General features: G+C 49.9%; 5 protein-coding genes across 5 annotated transcripts; 2 read left to right on the top strand and 3 right to left on the bottom strand.

Moving 5' to 3' along the window:
* Positions 1–2,409: 2,409 nt before the first annotated feature.
* On the bottom strand, positions 2,410–4,188 carry PFICI_08073 (uncharacterized protein; the record flags this gene model as incomplete). The annotated part of the gene is made up of 3 exons (XM_007836654.1): positions 2,410–3,847; positions 3,910–3,923; positions 3,991–4,188. The coding sequence occupies 3 exons, from the start codon at positions 4,186–4,188 to the stop codon at positions 2,410–2,412; spliced, it is 1,650 nt and encodes a 549-aa protein (XP_007834845.1).
* A 1,001-nt stretch (positions 4,189–5,189) lies between these two features.
* On the bottom strand, positions 5,190–8,966 carry PFICI_08072 (uncharacterized protein; the record flags this gene model as incomplete). The annotated part of the gene is made up of 2 exons (XM_007836653.1): positions 5,190–8,816; positions 8,895–8,966. 2 exons carry the CDS (start codon positions 8,964–8,966, stop codon positions 5,190–5,192), a joined length of 3,699 nt encoding a protein of 1,232 aa, XP_007834844.1.
* A 1,910-nt stretch (positions 8,967–10,876) lies between these two features.
* On the top strand, positions 10,877–13,021 carry PFICI_08071 (uncharacterized protein; the record flags this gene model as incomplete). The annotated part of the gene is made up of 4 exons (XM_007836652.1): positions 10,877–10,928; positions 11,014–11,081; positions 11,136–11,303; positions 11,366–13,021. The coding sequence occupies 4 exons, from the start codon at positions 10,877–10,879 to the stop codon at positions 13,019–13,021; spliced, it is 1,944 nt and encodes a 647-aa protein (XP_007834843.1).
* A 567-nt stretch (positions 13,022–13,588) lies between these two features.
* Positions 13,589–17,340, bottom strand: PFICI_08070 (uncharacterized protein; the record flags this gene model as incomplete). Its single annotated transcript, XM_007836651.1, has 5 exons — positions 13,589–13,765; positions 13,916–14,898; positions 14,955–15,269; positions 15,324–16,722; positions 16,771–17,340. 5 exons carry the CDS (start codon positions 17,338–17,340, stop codon positions 13,589–13,591), a joined length of 3,444 nt encoding a protein of 1,147 aa, XP_007834842.1.
* A 2,365-nt stretch (positions 17,341–19,705) lies between these two features.
* PFICI_08069 (uncharacterized protein) lies at positions 19,706–20,667 on the top strand (the record flags this gene model as incomplete). Its single annotated transcript, XM_007836650.1, has 3 exons — positions 19,706–19,869; positions 19,928–20,143; positions 20,199–20,667. The coding sequence occupies 3 exons, from the start codon at positions 19,706–19,708 to the stop codon at positions 20,665–20,667; spliced, it is 849 nt and encodes a 282-aa protein (XP_007834841.1).
* Between the last annotated feature and the right edge of the window lie 2,005 nt (positions 20,668–22,672).

The following is a 22,672-nucleotide window of genomic DNA, read 5'->3' as shown; positions in this document are numbered from 1 at the left end:
TTCTATATGCACCGATAAACCGGGTACTCTTAACAAACAGTGGGTTTAAAAACTGTCCCTTGTGTCGCAATGGTAGCGAGCCTGACTTGTATATAACAGTATGACTGTTTAGTAGAGATCAGGAGGTTCTTGGTTCGAGTCCAGGCGGGGGAGGATGCCCATCTTTTTTTGCTGTAGGCAACCCATGGCTCGTAGTCCCCTTGATTCATTTTTAATTTTGTTCTATATTATGATTCGCTTACTCTTGACTACTTACTACTGAACAACCGATTCTCACGATCTTCGCTCACTTTGTGAAATATGCAGGTTCAAGACAATTTCATATCCTAATTTACGTCATCTTATTTGGCTAGCTGGAGTGACAGCATGATGATGGCCACGTTTGAATCGAGCTGCTTAAGACTCAAGCAGATCAAAAGCTGAAAATCAAACAGTCATTCCTCGGATAATTCATAATTATGGCCCAGTTTGATCAGTTCTTGAATATCTTCAAATGGCCTTGGAGGAAAGGGATGCATTCATTGTATTGTGATATTACTGAGTTGTGTCTACTTTTCTTATGATATGTGACCTATTTGATTATGGAGCGCAACTTATAGCCGCTCACTTCGTCCTCCGTCGTTTCGATCCAACTCAGCGAGATAGGTACAGTATGAGAGACAGACTTCAACAAGTTTGAGCAGCTTGAGTGCAGAGAGCAACCATGTCTTGAGCCATGCGGTCAGCCCCTCAATTCTACAATGCGTTAAGTTTCCTGTTGGCAGCAACCGAGTGCCTGTATTCGACGCATAGCACCTCAGAACTGAAGATAGGTCATCGGTAATTTAGAGGTGGATCCAAGGCGCCAAGGCAAATGATCCCGGCTTGTCCGACTCCGAGAGCCCGACTCGATTCACGATTTTCGGTCCTTTTGTCATCTGGCTTTGGCTGTGCACACCTTTAGCTATCATTATCCCATCACCTACATAACTTACAATTGTCATCATCCGAGGATGTAATTTCTCATCTTCCATCCTGCGCCGTCGAGTCTAACCTTGAGAGCCTAAAAGACTCAAGCTGTAGCATCACCGATGTTGCCTGCCTGTGCAAAGACACCGAGTTTCTTGTGATCCTAGAGAGATCCATTGCATATCACAGCTCGATTGTCCAACTGAAGACGTGCAGCTTGCCATAAATACAAGGAAGCCGCCTTAGCTGGGATCCAAAAACAGTCGTACTATATATTTATGAAAAGCAACAGAACCCACTCGCCATCCTCACTCTGCCTCTAGTACGTTTCGCCGATCTCATTGAGGGCCCATATGTATATTAGTGCTCGTTATCCTAGCCATGTTCATTCATCGGTATAGTCATTCCAACTTCATGACCTTAAATCCATCAAGGATGAACTACCGACAAAGGATTCATTCATAGAACCAGGGTACTGCTTTTTGACAAAGCTCAATTTCAATTCCGGTAAGGCGATTATCATGCCTTGCAATTTGATGGGTTGTAGACGATATAAAAATCTGAGGATCGGAAAGGTGTTTCCACCACCGTTATTTGCTGCCATATGGAGTCGATGTGCGTTTCTTGAGTTATAGACCTCTAACCTTAGAGCTATTCGTATCATGCGTTAATCAATATATGCTAGCAAAAGGCCTTACTTTGGTCGTCGTCTTTCCGTAAATGGTGATATTTATCGGGTCGTAGTCGATGAGGCATGATTGGAAATATATCATCTTCATCGTTGTACCTTAGTGGCAAACGTAGTGAACAGTCGCATCAGCTGTGGCTATGAAGTAGCTAGGGCTTTTTGTAGACATATGGCAAAAGCATGAGACCAATTGGAGTATCGTATGTTGTCTGATCGTACGCATGTGAGGTACACAGGAAGAGCGTGTGAAAATCAAAGTGCTGGTCGGTCGTCGATGGATAGATTATCAGGACAAATATTACAATAACACAACCCCAAAGAAAAGAAAAAAGAGAAACGAGAATGCAAGCTCGAAGACCGAAACCCTAGAGCCAGCGAAATGTCTAGCTAATATTCCCATCACCCGGCACAGCGGAATTATTCGAAACCGTCTTGTTAATCGGCTTTGCGGAATCATTGCACCGGCCAGTCGGAATTTCTGCTGATCCGTACGGCACACCATCAGTGGACTTATGCTGTCGATGTGGTGTTCCCAACACTCTGAGAAACGCAAGATAAGTTTAAAGATTGATACGACCAAGTTTCCCATATACCAAGGATCATTTTTACTTTCTCAGCGCATGGGATGTCCTCATGAAGGAAGTGAACGGAAGTTCGGCAATTAACTTTTGATCTTCAATCATGAACAAGCCGAACAATCTGAGATACTATCGACGGTCTGGCGCCCTCGGAGAATACTAAAAACAGAACGACATGTACTTCTAACTTTGCTTTCATCCACTAGTCTCAGCTTGGCCGCCATGCGGTTCCGCACCCCCGTACTCATCATCATCATCGTCCTCAATTTCAACAACGGTCGTCTCGAACTTTCTTGTCGGCGTATGATTAGCAAAAAGCCAATCCAATTCCTCATATGTTCTGTTCTTAGTTTCTGGTAATCGGAAATAGGCCCAGAGCCAAGTCAGAAATGCCGTAGTACCCCAAAAGAAGCCAGTAAAACCCTTCATGTTCCATTGCGTCGGGTTCATGAAAAATGGTTGGAGCGTCTGGGCAATGACAAAGGCGATATAGTAAGTGTTCCGCGCCAGGCAGACTGTGCGCTGCCTCAGTCTTGTGGATCCAACCTCGGCAGGGAGAGCCCAACCCAGCTGCCCGATGGAGAGCTGAAACACAAAAGTCCATACCAGACACATGACGGCTTGAGTCATGGCAACTGTGCCATTATCTGTCCAGAAATTCAAGATTCCAATCATGTACTGTATCAAGAACAATGCGAACATGCCAGTCAGAAAGATCTTCCGTCGGCCATAGTATGGCATGAGTGTAAACCAGGAAACCACAGTACCCGCAAGGGCCATTCCGGTACCTCCAATGTTCAGTCTGTATGTTTGGCTTGGTGACAAGCCGACCTGCTGGAAGAAGTATGTCGAATTGTACGCGAACGCCAGACCAGAGAACATCTGACCAGCAAACGCCATGCACGCAATCTCAGTCCTCCGTCGTTCAACGCCGCGAAAACAGTCCCAGTAGCTCGTACCAGCTGTGATTTTCTTCTCTAGCCTGTCGGTGCGGATAATGGTTCGCAAAGTCTCTTGGACCTCACTTTTGTCCACAAGGTCGGACCTTCTTAGACGCAGAAGCGACTGCTCTGCCTTTTTGTGCTCGCCTTTTCGAACAAGATGCCACGGCGACTCGGGTGCAAAGCAGAGCAGTGGTATCAAGAAAGCAGGCCAGATCCACTGGATAGCAAAAGGAATACGAAAGGCCCATTCATCTGTCCTTGTTACTAGGGTTGCCAGCACACCCGCGGCGATCAGCTGGCCGATGATGAAACACATGTTGGTCCAACTTGTCAGATATACCCTCAGACTCAAGGGCAGGACTTCACTCGCATAGGCAGGAGCTGACGACGCAAAGACGCCCCAGGGTAGACCGCAAAGGAACTCGCCAGCAGCGAGTACTTGAATCGTGGGCGCGAAGAAGGTGAAGAAAATGCAGCAGGATAGCATACACAGGGCACCAATAATGACGCGTTTCTGGCCGAAAAGATGGACAAGATGGCCGTTGATAAGAACACCAAAGAAAGATCCGATGCCGGCCATGTTGCTCAACGCAGCTTGCCATGGTGCCGATAGTTGATGATGGCCATGCTTATCTATCCTGTTGCCGTACTTTTCTGCAAACGTCGGATAAGCAAAAAAGTTACCGATGCTGCCAGAAATGTTATTATCTCATGAGACTCGTCTTGAGCAGCACAGGGCTTGAGAACTTACAGTATCGTGTCATACTGTGCACCCGATAGAGTTAGCAACATTGGCAGCAAGAATGTCACAGAATAGCTCGGGCAAACATACACCCTCCATGATGACGGTCATTGAGACGGCCAAAGTCCAGAATATCGCCATCGGATAAGCCTTGATGGCCTGGCGAGGCTTAAGGGCGTGCTCGTCGCCTTTGCCATTGTGATTGCTTCCCTTGGTCGTGTGGCCGGTGTTGGCACTGCTATCAGCATGCGCTAACAGGCTGCTTCCTTCATGCGGATCCGCCTCCATTCCGGGTCGCGGCCTTTGCTTGAGACTCAAGATGTCGCTCCGAGCTCCTACTAATATAGGACCTTCTTGGAGTTGAAGAGAAGAGGTTGGGGGGAAGGTCTTTCATGTGCGCCAAGTTCGGTCAGTAGGCAGGTAGCCATGGTCGGACGGGATTGGAATGGGGCGGTCACAGGTACATGGCGGGTAGCGGCCGTGGCTCCGATGACCCCACACATGTGCATGCACCTGACCATAGGACCTGATCGCTTGTCAGTTTAACCGTGCCAGCTAATGTAGGGTCTCAAGACACGTTATGCAGCTCCAAGCATATCAGTGATTCTGCATCTGGACTATCGCAATGTCTTGATTCTGGAGCATGAACATTTATTAATCTAGTAGTACGAAATGCTGGCCTGCCTCAACATCAAACAAGCTGCTACGGGAATGCATTCCGTAGCCGGTACAGCCTGGCATCGATCCCCTCCCCAATGCGAAAGCAGAAGTTGACGTGGCTAAATGCGATATATTGTATTTGCACTGCTTCGTGATACTAGTGTAGGAAGATAAGAAAGAGCCAAACACGCGAGATCGATCAGGAATAGTTTACAATGAGTTCAACTTCACCAAGAGGTGTCATGATGTATCGGCTTCAACATTACTTGTTCTTATCTATCTTACACGTTTGCCAATATAAACGCCGTTTGTGCAATGCATAACAGGAACACGGCCGTGTGTCTCCATATACCAGTGGTCCAGTACGAGGCTCCTTTCAACTCCAAACAGAACATGAACCCTCCAAAATCATGTCAAACAAATCGCAGGATGCAAAACGCGCAAAATCCACAAATATTAAAACGAACACCGCCGTGACATGCAATCGTCATATGCTGAGGGATATCCAGCCGATTCAGCCAGTCAACCATTAAACTTTGATACCTTTTTTGAACCTTTTGGCGACCGGACGATGGGTAGTTGCGAATAGAGCACTTTTGAAGTTGGATGGGAAGCAAGTCGAGGCTTGCTTAGCCCACACAGATCCATTCCGCAAAGACGCACCACTTTGCAGTCCGGTCGGCAAGGACTAGACCTCGCCAGACACCGCGTTCGGAGCACTTTATGATCGTCTCCCAGCTACCGCCGTCGCTGACTTCCTCCTCTTCTCCGAGATTCCTGCTTCCTACACCCATGCCTCGGCGCTCTTCCTTGCGCATCAAGCGAAGAATTTTTCCACCGGGCGTCTGAATCGCCAGCTTGGCCGGCTTCTTTCCGTTTATTGGGCCCCCGCCATAGCCACTGCTACTGGCATTACTAGGGAGCGAGCTCGCCATGCTCATTGCGCTTCCAGGCCTCATGAAGGGGATAGGACTAGTACCACCTGGATTGCTGGAAGGCGCGCCAGCAGCCGTCGAGGGATGCTGACGAATGGCAAAGACAAAGGTATTGTTCAGGGCAAGCTTTTGGCATTGTGGCTGAACAACATAAATGTCGTGCCTCTGAGCATGGGGCGTCGGGTGTCGAGTAACAAATTCATATGGAGGGTTCTCGCCCGTATGGATGATGGGAAGCGCAAATGCTAGGGGGTGGGGGATGTCCTTTATACTGTGCATCAGGCCACGTTTGCCAGCGTAGACCTTGAGAACACCCGAGCCCTCATCTCCCGGAAGGAGAGCCTTGATGGTGTATCGCTTATCTCCATTATACCACTCTGCTTGAGCTAGAGCGCGCTTCTTGATTACATCACCAGACTCGAAAAAGTCTCCATCGCTGTCGCGGGAATAGGCACGAACTTCAACCTCGGCGGCTACCTCGACATCTGCGGGTACGTTGAACTTGATGTGTACCATCTCAAGGTCCTCGATACGTGTCAGCGATGTATTATAATCAACCATGGCCAGATTGTTCTTGAAATATGGTGGGCAGGCGCCAGGCAGGTTGAGAAGAACATCATGCGGCACTGGTGGGCAGATGTGTTGTTGAGCATGGTGTTCGGGGACGTGCGTCCAGCAAATCTCGCTTGGCCGAGCGAGGAACCACCACCCATCGGCATTGACATTGGGGGAACTAGAATACAGTGCCCGGCGCGGGTTCGATGCGGATGCAAGACAGCAATCTATGATGCGCCATTCATCGTCGACAAGCACAGCATTCCACCAGTGATTGGAACGAGGCATGATGCTCGTCTCGGGAACCTCTCCAGGTGTTTTGAGGTAGCCTCGGACGACTTCTGAGTGAATACCAACGGCTTCACACATCTCATGAACGAGAGCGGCATATTCTTCTGCACATCCCCTTTTGGTCATGATGACTCTTCTTGTGTCGACGTCTCCTTCAAAGTCTTCCTCCCAATTGATCATTTCAGCTACCCAGATGAAAATAGCACGAAGTCGTTGGACCTCGCTTCGATACGGACGACAGACGTAAGTTGTTGCCAGTGTGATAGCCGTCGTCATAGGTGGTAGACTCTTGATGAAGCGGGAGTTTTTATCGACCTGACTCAAGTTGAGGCTCTGATAGTCCGTTGGATTCCGAACTGGCAAGCCTTCTGCATCCTCATCGCCTTCAATACTCTCATACAGTTCTTCGACAGGATCAATGGCAGGGTAGTCCAACATCTGGCAACGATCTCTTCGCTCGTTGCGCTCGTTTTTGCTCAAAGTGTTTGAGCGGTTGACGTCTCGGCGGACCTGTACCCAATCAACCCCAGCTGACATTCCCATATCCCGTGCTGTCGTTTCTCTCGTAAGATTGATGCTGCTAGCACCTCCAGAGATAGCTGTCATTACACTAGGCCGGACTGGAGAGGAAGAAGCCGAGGTGGACACGCCAGCAATCGTGCTACGACCGCTAGCAACGCCCGTCTTTGTTGCTTCGAGGATTCTCTTAATAAAATTCGACCTCTTTGGCTTGACGGCGCTAGGCGAGACAAGACCACCAATCGATGCAATTCCATCATCATGAAAGCCAGCCTGAGATTGAGACCGAAATTGACTACTTGAATGACTCGGATGGTAAGATATGCCAGAGAACGGTGTCGTGGGGCGATCTTCTGGAAGCAGGGCTTCCTCGGCCGTGCGATATCCGAGGGCGCTTTGAGCTCGATTACGATTCTTACGGGCCAAACTTCCTGCGCTGGTTGCACTGATCCCACCAGCTGAAACGCCACTCATAAGACTGTGATTGGTGCTTTGAGTATTACTGCTGCTGTTGGTAGCCTCGGTCGAGGTGGTCTTTGTTGTGGCCGTGCGATTCAGTGCTTGGCGGCCCATGTCGTATGAAGACTTCTGCTTCCGCACTCTTCTCTCCCCTTCATCCATGGCGGATTTCGGTCGGTCAAATCCATGCTTCTTTGGCGGCGGGGGAGGACCCATCTCATGGTGATCCTCAAGCACACTCAAGCTGGAACTGTGCTGATGCATTTTCTTGAGGCGTGATTCCATCCTCTCTACATAGTTGCTCAGTTGAGGAAGCTGATGAGGGTCATCACGATAACTACTGCTGTGAAAGGTGTTTTCTGTCGACGATCCGCCACTGCGCGTTTCGTACCCTTCATCCTGTAGCGCAACACCCATCGAGGTTTGAGGTCTCATCTGGCTTTGATTTTTCCGCTTAGAGCGGTGGTGAACCATGTCAAAGGATTCTGGTGACCACGGGTCCAGAGGCGGTTCTGGCGAGTCACTTTGATGATTGATTCCAAGCGCATCAAGTTGCTCCATGACGCCATCCATGGCTTCCCTCAGGGGCGACGGGGTGAAGCCCTCGCCGCCCGGCGAAGGCGGTACCGGCGAATGAGCTCTTGGCGTGTGAGGTCTAGCATCGTATGAAGCGTTGGAACCCCCTCTGCTCAAGGGAGCAGAGCGATGCGGGGGTGGAGCTGGCGGTGGAGGTGAGTTCCGTTCGGCACCCGGACGATAAGGTGTGAAGCTAAAGGACGGAGCAGGTGACGGGGCTCTTGACCCATGTTGCATTGGTGAAGGCGGTGGTTGTGGAGATGCCGCTCGCGCTCCGAAAAATGACATTTGCAAGCCTGGTCCTGGCGAAGGAGCTCTCATCGAATATGCCTGGTTCAGCATAGGCGGCGCGGGCGAGTATGCTCGTTGTGTGTAGGCCTGGCCATAATTGGACATTGAGGGTGCTGGCGATGGCGCTCTTGAGCCATATCCATGCATCTCGGGCGCGGATGGTCTGCGGCCCATTTCGTCGACAAGATTTGTTTGTTGATAGATCGAGGCGTGAGAATTTAGGCGTTGCGTTCTCGGCGGTGGCTCTTGGAAGGAGTTGCGAGAGTTCTGGCGCTGCGGCTCTTGGAAGGAGTTGTGAGAGTTTTGGCGTTGCGGCATGTCGCGAATGATCTCGGGCTGTTTGGCAGTTGTGTAATGAGGCGCCTTTGCGTATGCCTCGAACGGTTTCCGGAAGGGCTTCGACTTGGTCTTTTGCATTATGCCGGACGTCGGACTCGGCGTGTTACTAGACGTCAAAGGACTTGTTGACCTGCTGACCGGACGGAAGTTCTCTGGTAGGACCTCAACAAAATTCGAGGGAAATATGCCGACCGTCTTGTTTCTCCTCAGCCTTCCCGTCCACCATGAGCCGTCTCCCGCGTTCAGACATTCTATTAAGTCACCCTCGACGAAGCCAAGATCTCGCTGCGACTGTAGGAAAACAAGATTGTTAGTGTCAGCGATCGGAGGATTGCAGCAGGAATGCGGCACAACAGCAAGGAGACTTACCTCTCCTCCCCACGAGTATACAGCTCTGCACCAGCAGGGAAACCGCATAGGAACTGGCGGCGCCGCAGGCATCTTTGCGCGATGTATCAACGCGTCTCGAGTGCAGTTGCGTACTCTACGCCAGTTTGGACGTGTTGTGCGGTGCGTCGACGAGCGGGTCAATATTGTAGTAATAATAATAATAGCGGCCCTGCAAACGCGCTGGAGAAGAAGTGGGAATAGCAAGTCTGGCACGGCAGACGTCACAACACCAGGAGCGGTCAAAGTGAACTCGACTTCGGGATGACGAGCCTCAAGCGGTGAAGAGCAAAAGATTAAACGTGCAACGTTGGATGAAGTTGGCCGGCGATGGGGGTGGACCAACGAGCTAACAACACTAGGCGCAATAGTGTGTGGCCTGTGTTGTTTCGAGGTTGCGAGCAAAAAGAATGATTGAACCGTGCCAATTGTTATAAAAAGATTAACCGCGATCGATCGTGAGGCAATGGGCGATAAGATTGCAAGATTGGCAATTGGGGACTGCCGCGCTGGTGATTTGCGTTGGCAGTGGAGAGGGAGGGGGGGAGGAGACGCTGGGATCGCAGAGTGCTAATGGTGCTCGATGTTATCGCGATGCGGCTCGTAGTGTACATAGAATGGTAGCTGGGTGGCCCTGGACCTGTAGCCGAACCGAATTTTGAAATGCTACGATGCCCCTCCTGTTTACTTCTAGGCGTTGCTGGGTGACGCTTGTGAGACAGCTCCGATCGGGATATGTCCCACCTAAAGCCACTCGCTGAGGGCGACAAGCTCCAGTTGGCCGGGACCCCCGGGCCTAACTCAGCTAGGTAAAGTGTTTTGGAGCAGAGGTGACGTCGGTCACCAAAACACTGCCGTTGAACTCTAATTAACAGTACGATCCGAGACATTCAGTCACAGAATTTGAACTTTTACTTCTTTTTTGTTTGAGCGAGATGGCCAGACGGCAAATTACTTAAAAAGAGTTCAATTCCATATTGTTTGTGGGCGATAATTTTTGTGTGGCAGGGTTTTTACGAGTTTTCTGTCCCTGCAAGTACCTATGATCAGGCAGTTCAGCTGAGCCTGAACTGCCAGAGACTCTCTAGAAGTCTGCCAAGCGTGTGCTGAAGGCGCCCAAAACGGGGACTATGAGCTCTCCTCTGCCAATGAGAATTCTGTTTGCAAACCCCAGTCGGCCTAGGACGCCCTATTTTCTTGCCTATCTCTATCCGGGGTGGGCACTGGGGAGTCCACCTTGGCCGTCAGATCGATTGATGCCGGGTTGCTTAATGTAGGGACCCTTGCTAAGGCCGGGCGCGCTAAAGTTGCTTTTCTGTTTTCAGGGCCAGGCACCAATCAACTCACACCACTGGCATGTAAGACAAACATTCGTCTCAAAAGTGCTGCTGTCTTTGCAAGAAACAGTGCCCTTTTCCCAGTCATGTAGTCGTCGTAATGTGGTCTTGCCGACCAAACTACGTAGGAAAAAACTCATATGCCATGTAATCCATAATGACATCAATCGTGAAATCGCTAAAGAACAATCTTTTGGCTTCTTCGTCTTTTCATTGCAAACGGATCATGAGCTGATGTCCAATTCGCTAGTCGCAACCCAACGGCAGGATTAGGTACACTAAAGTCAAAATATTACTGGTCCAAGCTTGCGGGCACCATACGTACCTACACAGTAGGTACATACATAGGTAAATCGTCTCCCAGCAACGGGTCCCCCGTCCAAGGATTCAATATCACCACCGGACCTGCACCTCGAGCTGCACAAACGCCTCTCTGAAACAAAATCTCTTCTTTTTTGCTTCTGTCGTTGGTGTCGTCGTGTGCGCGTGCAGGTTGTTTTCTTTCCTTCGCCTGCTCCCTGGCTGCCACTGCGTTCGAACCCGACTCATCGTTGTCGCTCATCACCAATTTCTCCATTGTTGTGCTTTTCGTAAACAACAGCGCTTTGCGCTCTCGCTCTTGACAACATGGCGGACGAAGCTATCGCAGGCCACTACCAGGTTCTGGAGGAACTCGGCCGTAAGTAGACACCGCTTGCGACCATTCGCAGGACCCTAACTTTTTTTTTGTCTTACGAGTAGCTCACTAATTGATCTCTTGGCAGGTGGCAGCTTTGGAGTAGTGTACAAAGGCATTGAGAAGGCCACAGGTGAAGTTGTCGCCATCAAACATGTATGACTTCAACCCACCGCTATTATACTTCAGCTACTGACCTTGTCTACACAGATCGATCTCGAGTCCACCGACGATGACATCCAAGATATCCAAGCCGAAATCTCAGTCTTGAGCACATGCGCCAGCTCCCATGTGACACAATACAAAGCCAGCTTTTTACGCGGCAGCAAGTTATGGATTGTCATGGAGTACCTGGGCGGAGGATCTTGCTTAGATTTGGTACATCTCCAATAGTCCTACCGCCGGCGCTGGTCCCATACTAACCAAACTTTACTCATTAGCTCAAACCCGAACCCTCCAGCTTCAGCGAAACACACATTGCCATCATCTGCCGTGAACTGCTTACAGGTCTCGAGTATCTTCATGCTGAGGGCAAGATTCATCGCGACATCAAAGCCGCCAATATCCTCCTAGCAGAAACCGGCAAGGTCAAGCTGGCCGACTTTGGTGTCGCGGCACAGCTGACCAATATCAAGTCGCAACGCAACACATTCGTTGGTACTCCCTTTTGGATGGCACCCGAGGTGATTCAGCAAGCAGGCTATGATTTCAAGGCGGATATATGGTCGTTGGGTATAACAGCCATTGAGATGGCTTGTGGAGAGCCGCCTAATGCCGACTTGCACCCCATGAAGGCCCTTTTTCAGATTCCCAAGAACCCGCCCCCACGACTCGAGGGTAATTATTCCAAAGACTTCAAGGACTTCGTCACGAGGTGCTTGGTCAAGGATCCCGACTTGCGGCCATCTGCCAAAGACATGCTCAAGCACCGGTTCATTCGATACGCCGGCAAGGTTGAGGCGCTACAAGAGCTTATTGAGCGCCGCCGAGCATACGACGCATCCAGGACAAACAAGCGAAACCGAGCCATGTATCAAGAGACACTGCGTAGTATCTCACCTAGGGACGATGAGGACGAGTGGCTCTTTGACACGGTTAGATCAGTTGCGCCTAGGAAGACGCCCGCCAAGACCAGAAAGCCTTCGTCCATATTCTCGACAGATGAAGCATTGCGGAGACTCGATATCAAGGACGCACCCCTACAGCCATCATCACCAGCCCAACCATCGACTGTCAGAAAAGCTACCACACGGAGACGGCCATCGCTGGCACAGAACACTGGCACAAGCTCTATGAGAGTTCCTCCTGGGCCAGCACTTAGAAAGCCGCTACAGCCTGATATGTCTTTCGGAAACTCGGGCTCCTCGCAGCGTCTCTTCAAGAGAGTTCCCTCCGATAGTTCTACTTCGGGTCATATGTCCTGGCCTGATGACGATGATGTGTTCTCCGACGAGAACAGGCAGCCCAAAACGGTCGAAGCGAGTAGCAAGGAAGCCATCCTTGGGCGCCGTCTCTATTCCAAGGCAGTGGAGCCCACGCTTGCCGAACTCCATGCCCAGACCTCATCCATGTCCAAGAGAGAGGCGCTCGCAAGATTCTCGGATGCATTTGCCGGACTCAATGCCATTGATCCAGAAGGCGCATATCATATGATGCAAGGCGTGATGGCCTCGGTGGCTCAAGATACCAAACTCTCCAACACATTCCTTCCAAAATCTGATTCGGACTTGAGATCGAGTGTTAGCACAGGCCGTGGTTCATTCAATAGCGAAACGCCAGCTGGTACGGTCATTATTCGTAACACGCCGACTACCGATCGCAGCCAGATGCAACTGCAGCCTCAGCAGAGTCCATCCAGGCTTGTCCTTGCAAACAACAACCCACATCTTAGGTCTCACCGCCGACGCCAGGGTAGCGTGATCTCCGATATAAGTGGGAGCCCTGAAAAGCCGGCGACGGATAAGGAAAAGGCAGCTATTGGTGAGAAGTACCCAGGACGCGATCCGCAGCCGGGCATGGAGCATTGTCGGCAGCTATCAGATGTGCTATACAGCCGTTGGGTTGATGGTCTCAGACTTCGTTGGCCCAACATGTGACTCCGTCGGGTTGAAAAGGCCCCGCCCTCGTGGGGATCGTGGATCCGTGGTGTAGGATATAAGATGTGGCCGTGGTAGGGATAACCACGGTTGCGAGCTGTACAAAAGAAAAAAGAAAAAGAGAAAGCCTCATTTATCCGGATGATCAGATCCCGGCACACACATATGAAGATTTGCAGGAGGAAAAAAGACGCAGAAATTTTGCGCCCGAGATAGCATTGTTTGTATCTTTATGGCGTCGGAGTATCTGGAATCGGCATCTTGGAGTCTCCATGGTACATAGCCACATTGTTTCTTTTCCTTTCTTGGTTTGAATTCCAGCACTTGGCATGAAGGGGTACTTTCGTGTAGGATTGTTTCAACTCATATTTGGTCAACAGGACGGCGTTCTAGATAGATAATGTTCCATATACCATTGCATTGCAGCCAGCCTCTTGGTCATTGACAATCGTTTCTCAATTACATGGCGTAAACTAATTAATTGTGTTTCTGCATATCTTTTGGACAAGGTACTTGGACAAAACGAATAAAATCATTTGCGTGCCGTTGCCGATTCGACTGCAAATTTCATGACCCAGTGGCATAGACACTCAATCGATTGCCCGCCCCGCAAAACTCTCCAGAGTTGCCGCTGCAGGCCATGTTGCAATCTGCAGCATCAGTTTCATTGCTCCCTGCGCTGAAGTTATTACCGCAGTAGCACTCGCGTCCATATTCAGTCCCAAAGTACTTGAAACCAGCACACTGGGTAAAATTGCCAGAGTCAGTAAGCGTTCCTCTAGGAGACCTGTGAAAGAAAAGGGGGACTGGGGAGGCAGAGCGTTCGGGAGAAAGTAGTATTATTCATTCCATGCCCACAACAGGTCTTGAAAGTCAAGGACGGATATGACTTACCGTGGCGGCGCACTTTTCAAGTGTCATGTCATTAGCACTGACCGACCGACCCGTCAGCGCCCGGACGTGGTTATCAGCTTCGGTGCGACAACCGTCCCATTTCCAAATGCCGCCGCCGCCGCCGCCACTGCTCACCATCGCGGGCTGTCCGGGCCCGTCAGAGGTTGCGCTGCTGCTGTAGTAGAGCTCGAGCCGGCTCGGCCCGCCGCAGTACTGATACCGGTTTCCGGTGCAGACCATGCCGCAGTCCGCAGGGCTGGCTGCCTCGTTAGAGGAGCTGGCTAGAGTGTTGCCGCAGTAGCACTCGCCGCCGTATTCGGTGCCAAAATAGTGGTAAGACGAGCAAAAGGTTGCGCACGTCTCGAGAGTCATGCCCGTAGGTGAGCTTGTTGATTTTGCCGAGAGGGCGCGGACGCCACTGGTGGCTTCTTTGCGACACCCCTGGAGCGTGTAGTTGCCCACGGTGGGGATGTGTTGGAGAGAAGAGGCGGTGGTTGTGGACGGCGAGGATGTGACGCTGCCTGTCGAGCTGCCTTTTGTGCTGATACTGCCGGTACCGGTGGTGATCGATGAGGTGCTGGTGAAAGTGCTACTCAAAGAGCTACTTGATGCGCTCGATGTCGGCTTTGCAGAGCCAGAGGTTGGTTGAGTTGTTACGGTGCTGCTTGAAGTTTGCGAGGAGATGCTAGAAACGGGTATAGATATTGTTGTGCTGGAGCTTTGAGAGGTGGTGAACGTCAGGCTTGAGACGGATGTAAGCAAAGACTGTATAGTAGTGGAGCTACTTGTTGTCTTCATGATGGTGGATGAAATTGAAGAGCTGGTCACTGTAGTTGAGCCTGGTGAGGGTATCGTAGACAGGCCATATAGTTCGAGTCTGTTACTGCCGCCACAGTACTCGTAAATGCTGCCCGCACAAACCATATTGCATTCACCATCAGCCACCTTGATACTCCTGGAATCGAGAATGTTGCCGCAGTAGCCTGGTCGATCATATGAGCACTGATCTAGTTGAAATTTTTGTTATAGAGTGACTTACATTCGCGACTGTACTCGGTGGCAAAGTATGAGAAGCTTGAACATTTAGCTGCGCACAACTCCAAAGTCATGGCATCATCTGCAAATCGGGTCCCAGTCAAAGCACGACCAGCAACCTCGGTGAAGCAACCCAGGCGCGAGTATGGTGACACGGTGGGCTTGCGAGCCAGTGAAGCAGTAGGGGTCGCTGTTGCAACATAAACCTCGACTCGATTTCCGGCGCCGCAGTATTCCGTAGCGTCCCCCGAACAGGGCATATTGCACTCAGTTATGGCTGCATCTTCACTTCTGGAGTCTATCGAGTTGCCGCAATAACCTGCTTACAGATCAGTATAATATAACTTTTTTGGGTCAGGCCAGAATTTCCCACATTCACGGCCAAACTCTGTTCCCCAGTAGTTGTAGCCCGTGCAGTTCTTCATGCAAGACTCCAAGGTCATTCCATCATATGCGTATCTTGCCGCACTCAGTGCTCGAGCGTTACTTGGCTCCTTCTTGCAGCCGAGAAGCTGATAAGTCCCGAGGCTCTGTTTCTGGATAGGCCCTGTGGCAGTCGCAGAGCTTGAGCTAGAAGAGCTAGTGAGTGAACTTGAAGAGGAGATTGTGCTGGAAGACAGCTTCGTAGAAGAGGATGCGAAAGATGTGATGCTTATTGAGGTTGACGTTGTAGAGCTGGTGCCCGACGTCGTTCCAGCTTGTCCAGTTGTGCAGAGTGAAGCAGGTGGAGCGGAAAAGGCATCGCACGAACCACCCAATTCAGTTGCCTTGTTGAAATCGTCCCTCAGAACATCTGATCCCGCTCCACTGATGACATCAATCTTGGCCGAGTACGAAAGGCTGGCGTCCGGAATCTGATAGTTGGCTGTATACAGAGTATATGGCCCCACGCAAGCACCCTTCGTCATGGGTGTGGTTGCGTTGCTCAAGGTGGCCACTGGATTGCTGTTGCTGCCAGTTTTCTGGTAGACTATCAAGTTCACAGGCAACGCACTGCGATCGTTGCGCACTGCTGCGGTGACTGTAAGCGCCCCAGTTGTCTGCAGGAGACAGCTCTGAGGTTTCTGAAGAAGAACACCGTCTTGTATCTGGTATGAAGCACCATTATTGTCAAAAGTCTGTTTTGTACCGTCGGCAAAGTTGAGAACAATGATAAAGGAGGAAATCCCAGCCAAAGTTGTAATCCTGAAACCACCCCCAAATTGATACCAGGCAAACATGTCATCGAATCCAGAACTAATGCCTTGCTGGCTTATCGTATAGGCACATCCCGCCAACATGCAATCGCTACCCCCATTCCGGTCCTTGTATAATATTGTCACACTCAAAGGAGCAGCGGCGAGTCCTGTAGTACGGACACGAATCATGCCTCCCAACGTCATCATGGTCGCCCCGCCCTCCAATGTGAGTTGTAGTCCCACGGGCTTGACAAAGTACGGTGCAATAGGATCCGTGAGAACGACGTTGGGAGGAACGGCGTCAATCATCTTTTGCAGAACAGTCTTGCATACGCTTTGAAAGGCCAAAGGGTCGGACATGGCTTGGACAGTTGCATTCCCATCCGAAGCAAAGACTCTTGCGTCAGAGTTTCTACCATTTGTCTGTGATTGACCAATAACCAATGGGTTTGTCGTCGTATTGGCCAGGTACTCAATCACAACTTTGCTATCAAAGACGGCCACAGTCGAGTCCAGAGCAGCCTCTCCATTCGGCGAGTTTGCTGGTGCAATGTTTGGAAACTCTGATGTGTGTACGCCTCCAAGAGTATGGCCCTATACGCTGTGAGACGAATAGTGTACCCGACGAATGGCAAGACTCACACAAGCTGTCATCTGTATCATCTCGGTACTATCGAAGCCCATGCCGAGGAATCGCTGCTGAAAACTGAAAACACTGTTCTCGGGTTGTGGAACACCCATATCGCCAGCAGCAGTCGCATCGATCCTGCCACCACGAACTGGGATAGCTGGCCCTCCGCATGAGCGAACCGAGTAGTAGACACCGAGGGCAATCAGGTCGGCGACACTCGAACGAGTCGAATAGTAGTCGGACATGAACTTGAGCGTTGTTTTGAAACCAGGACCGGTATTTTCCCCTCGACCAACCTCATATTGGAGAGAGCCGTCCAGTCCGCCTCTGTTAAAGAAAGTATTGCGAGTCGCCATATCGTGGAAGCCAGTGCGTAGCCACTCTGCTGCGTTCTGTCTTCCTGGTCCTGATGCCTCACTTGAGCAGGGGATCACAGTACCACCAAAGCCGCGATTTTGGAATCCTTTGACTTGGTACATGATTTCTTCCAGCTCGTCATTTACCGATGGCCAAATCGGATCTCCTCTGACAAATGCGCTGAGCATGAGAAGATTGCTTGAGAGTTGGCTTATGGGCCTCATGGTAACATCAAGGTCGGACAAGTTTCCTTCAGTCGCAGAGTTTGGGTATAAGCAGCTTGGGCTAGGTCATCTAATCATGAGAGACTGACACTTGTACATCAATTTCCTTAATCCTAAGGCGAAGAAAGCAACTAGAGTCACAGCTAATATCGTTCTAGGTGGAGGATGCTTTGACTTGAAATAACCGCAATTGATACACGAATACCACGCCGCCGCCAGTCATCATGTCGCCAAAGGGCGCTCGCAGTCATATGGCGCCGAGATGCGTTGGGTCCTTGATTCTTCCATATCTCGTGAGGATGAATTCCACGAGAATACGAGCACTGACAAGACTAGCGAATGGCGTATAGTCAGCTGCGTTGAGATTGGTCAGCTCTCTATAGCGACTGCAAGCCGCACCATGTTATTACTGCCACTAATGCAAGCCTACTAAGTAGGCCATGATGGAGGTCGTGATATGGCTGAAGATCTGCTTTTCCATCCAACTAACCCAAGTATGTGATTATGACTTGGTCTGTTCTCTGTAGATTACCACAGCATTAATGTCATTCACTATCCAGATGCCTGATGGGATAGCAACTTGGCAGTGTAGATTGCGGCAAGATCAAAAACTTGGAAATTGTTCAAACGGATTGGCGATCTCGCATGTACAATGCAGAGTGTCGCATGGTGAGTGTCTTGTGCACGAGCTGAAAAGGAGCTTCTTGCCGAGCTCCTAGGCAGATGCATGTAAGTGCAGGCAAGAATAATTGCTGACATGTATTGAACTTGTGACACAATCACTGGCTGCTAGAGCTGATCTCTCTTCCATTCTGAGTCCTTCAAGATCTTTTCGATAGCTTGGCATCAAGTGACAATGCATCAAATGGTAGATATTCCTTTGCCGGAAAGAAGCTATGAAGTGCAAGGCCTCTTGGTGCTGACAGCCCAATGGCATATGATTGATGACCAGTACCGAGCGTCGGTCAGGAGTTTTATAAGCTTAAATTAGCAGGGAGGGAAGGAAAAGGGCACTAAAACCAACCGCTGTTCGATCCGTTCTTCGACGCCACGTGGAAGAGCCGGGCCGGTGCAAGAAACATGAACGAATGTGGCAAACGTTTCTAGCATTTCACAAGTACAGAGGATGGTATCACTCACAGTTTGCTTCAGCCCTGCTCAGCGCCTCTCCAAGCTCTTGGTGTACGTGAAGCATGGCAATACCTAGAATCAAGGCGACAGACAGTTGGTGTCCTGGCCCCGTAACTTTGCCTCGATATGTTTGCCCTGTCGTTTCGCAAACAAGCACATATTGCCATGATGATTGTAGTGGCACAAGGCATAATAGCTGTTGCTATTGCTCTCCAATTACCTGGCCTGGCATCGGCGCCCGAGACAGGTGGTGCTGGGAGTGCCTTGGGGGTCTGACGGATGCGACAAAGAGTTCGGTGTAGTGTTCCGCATAACCTTGAGTCTATTTCTGGCAAGCTGCCGCTGACCCCCGAGATTTTTTTTTTTTTTTTTTTTTTTTGTAAAAATCTGGATTTGTTACTTAACCTTGAAGAATGCTGTGAGCTCATACATGTTATGGTCGTTGTTTTTCAATTCCATGGCATCTTGTAATCAGTTGGAAATCCATGGATACTTCAAGGTCAATCTTGTAATCATACAGTATTGTGAGATCAACAAAAAAAAAACACCGACCCCCTGAATCGAATCCCGGATGCAGACAGTCGTTCTAGTTTGATTAGGCTAGGTCGTGGTGCTAGGTAGGTACTAAGGTAATCGGCGAAATCAAGAGCTTGCGAGTTGGCGAGCTTGCTGCTAAACGGACCGCCGTATCCACTAAAGCAGCGAACAACCAACGAGAAGATGCATGCAGCGTAACAGCATAAACCGAAGCCTCGAGCCATCTAATGGCAACCCTGTCAAGTTGAGCGCGTCCCCTTTATTGGGGATGATCCGGACCGGCGACGAGGAGAGTAAGAAAAAAAAAATATGTCGACAAATATCCGCGATCCACCCAAAATCCATTCCGCATTCCAGTCATAGTCAGTCCCTGGGTTCTTTTTTAGTGATCTTCAGAGGGACGACGGCGAGAATTGATTCAGGGACCTCGGGACCACGGTTTCTCACCCTCGGGCTTACATCTTCTCCTATTGTCCGATCTTCTACACTAGACATTGTCGCGTCTTGCAAAGAAGAAGAACTTGCTTGTTCTCTTGTCATTGTATACGTATGGAGTGCGCATAATAGTTGTCTACGCAGTATTTCTCCTCCTCCTCTCTTCAATACCACAAGCGACAAAGCTTGGTCTCAATCATAGGCCCGCGTCCGCCGAAGCCGAAGTTCAAGACGACAGATCCATTGTCCCTCCGAGTCCACGATGCCCTTCTTCCAAGCCTTGGCCGGCTTTGCCGCGCCAATCTTCCTCATCTCGTCGCCCATTATCTCGTACACGGATCAGGCCATGTCAATGCACAAGAAGCGCTCCAGTGCCGGCTTCTCGCTTGACATTCCCCTGATCATGCTGGTGGCGTGCATATTCAGGTGTGTAGCCCGCGAGCTCTTGAGAACTTGCGCAACAGGAATCTAACTCGCAATCAAGGGTATTCTACTGGTTCGGAGCCAAATACGATAATGCGTTGCTCATCCAGGCATTCGTCAACATATTCATGCAGGTCATTCTGCTCAAGATTGCCCTCGATACCCGACCGCCCCCGTCTACAAGAGGTGGAGATGCTGGCCTGCCGTTTTCCGGCGCAAAGGAGGGCTTTGGCTTCAAGAGACCGTACAACTTTTGGCAGTGGCGATCGCCAAAGCCGTAAGTGGCCGCTCGACCCGTTCCAACGAGGAATTCACCCACTGACAAGCAACAGTTACTGGCAGTTTCTGCTGTACCTCTTCATCACCCTGACCGTTCTCGAGCTGATCGTTGCGCCAATGGACTCGCTGTACCCTACATACTGGTCTTTTCTTGGAATAATCGGTCTTGGGGTCGAGGCAACTCTGCCCTTGCCCCAACTTCTTGCCAACTACAGATCCAAGTCCAGCAGAGGGTTCCGCGTATCTCTCCTGGCCAGCTGGATTCTGGGTGATGCGCTCAAGATGTATTGGTTCTTTACCTCGACTACCGAGATTCCCTGGTCCTTCAAGATCTGCGGTATGTTCCAGGCTGCATGCGACTTGGGTCTAGGCTTCCAGTACATGATCTACGGAGACCACGAGCCGGAAGTGCTCGCACGGCAGTGGCCTTATGCTGGCTTGAAGCCCCACCAACTGAGCATGAACAGTGGTCGGTCGACCCCCACGGGAAGGAAAACCCCAATGAGCGAAAAGGCGTACTAGAATTACGTAGGATACGAATAGATGCATGAATAGAAACGACATTGGAGACTTATGTTTATTGTGACCATGCAGAACCATTGTGATGGCAGTATTTATTGGTGGATATGATGCAAATTACGCGGGCAAATACTCAATCACGCAAGTAAAGAAATGGATTAGCTTAAAATGCCTGCAGACTATGCCTCATCATCATGGTTCCTGTCAGGGTACGGTAGTATTCGAGGTTTGCTTTTCGCGACCACCCAGCTGAATTCATGGGTGGTATCAATCGTGAGCAAAGAGTTAATACGCGGTAGTGCACGACACGACATGCAAGCTGAATTGTTGCTGTGAGCATGCCGTATACTCATGTGAGTATACCAGAACTTAACCAGATGGAAGATATCATCACTATGGAAGTCGATAATCTTTTATATGTAAACGTGATTGACCCTGTAAGCCAAAACGTGCCGCGAGTTCAGGCTTCCAATGTTACTCCATAACAGCTCTGCACGCACGTTCATTGGTTGTATGGGGCCTTTTTTGGGCAGTTGGCCTATCAACGGTAGCCACCCCTTTGCCGAAAACCCTTAGAAACTCGACCCAACCCTGCATCTCATTGACTTTTTGTCTGATTTTCTTTCTAGATTTGCTTGAGCCGCTGAAGCGGTTATAATCTAGACACCCGCCGATATATTCATGCCTTCAATTGCGGCTGTCACCTAGATCAGTCTCAGGTCAATTGTAAGTGCACAATGTCCCAACTTCCACGTGCCCCACTCAAAACAATGAGTCTGGAGATATAAACAGTCTGAGCTGATGATTTGCTATATAGCACGAAAGTGCCACCAACAAGTTGCAGGCTCAACGATTTGATCAATTCAGTGGCAAATTATCGTTTTTAATGAAGCAGACTCATTCAGTCAGGTGCTTTGCATGATATTGCGCTCTCCCACCTTTGTAAGTTGAATTGACCAATCTCAACAGCCATTTATATGCCGGCAAAGTCCATGTCCAAGTGAGTATACCCAGCCTTTCATTGTCCCCTTTCGTCTGGTGGTGGCCAGAGTCGTCCAATGATTTAAAAAGCCAAGCTGGCTCCATATAGCTCTTCCGTTCTTGATGAAATCTCGCCCATGGAAGTCTGCTTGCTTGTGCATCTACCGAGAGCTTCAAGTGACTGACTTCAAGAACTCTGGACTTGCACATGGCCGACCGCTTTCATCGCATCTCAAGTGAAGTGGCGACGATCGTTGAATCATCCATGGCCATTCCTTTCCCATTTCGAAGCATGGCCAGGCTTCGAGGTTCAACTTGATCTTCCCAAATATCTGGGACCTATAGTCTTGGCGAGCAAAGTCGCCAGCCATGAACATGGAAAAGCTGCCTAGAACTATTTTCACACAACATCCATGGACGTGTGCCGAATCTCGGAGGGAATTGCATTGTCTGTACCTCGTGACCTCGACGACACGCTCTCATGGTCACTAGATATGCTACTTGAACAAGTAGCAAAAACTGAAGTATAGGTAGTAACCACTTCGTTACACCTTGGCCGCTTCCACAAATCTATTCACACGAGATCTCATCCAGGACTGTGCATTACTGACTTGCTTTCGTCCAGTTACCGCTATATCAGACACTGACTTTCACATTGTAAGCTGAAGTAGAGAAATCGTCTCAAGTGTCGCCATATCAATCTCATCGTCCGGACGATAATTCCACAACTCTTCAGGAACATTGCTGTTCTATTTCCTGTAGCCGCATATTAAATGCAGTTGCTCTTCTGGCGTATTCATAGTCTATCAACGAGACCGACGACGTGACCGACGACAGAGCTGGTGTCAACATCCCCTTCCCTTCGTCGTCTTCGTCATGATCGTCGTCTTTGTGCATTTGTAAATACAACAGGAAACCACGGTTCTTGCTTGTTTCATCTGCCAGTTTGATAAATATTTCTTCTACACTGGAACAAGCAGGAAACCCTCGGCTTCTGCCCTTGACAAGTCTATTTTTGTTATTACAA

This window comes from Pestalotiopsis fici (genome assembly GCF_000516985.1).
Source record: "Pestalotiopsis fici W106-1 unplaced genomic scaffold PFICI_Scf_5, whole genome shotgun sequence".
Taxonomy (NCBI): Eukaryota; Fungi; Ascomycota; class Sordariomycetes; order Amphisphaeriales; family Sporocadaceae; genus Pestalotiopsis; species Pestalotiopsis fici.
This window is presented reverse-complemented; position numbering and strand designations above follow the sequence as displayed.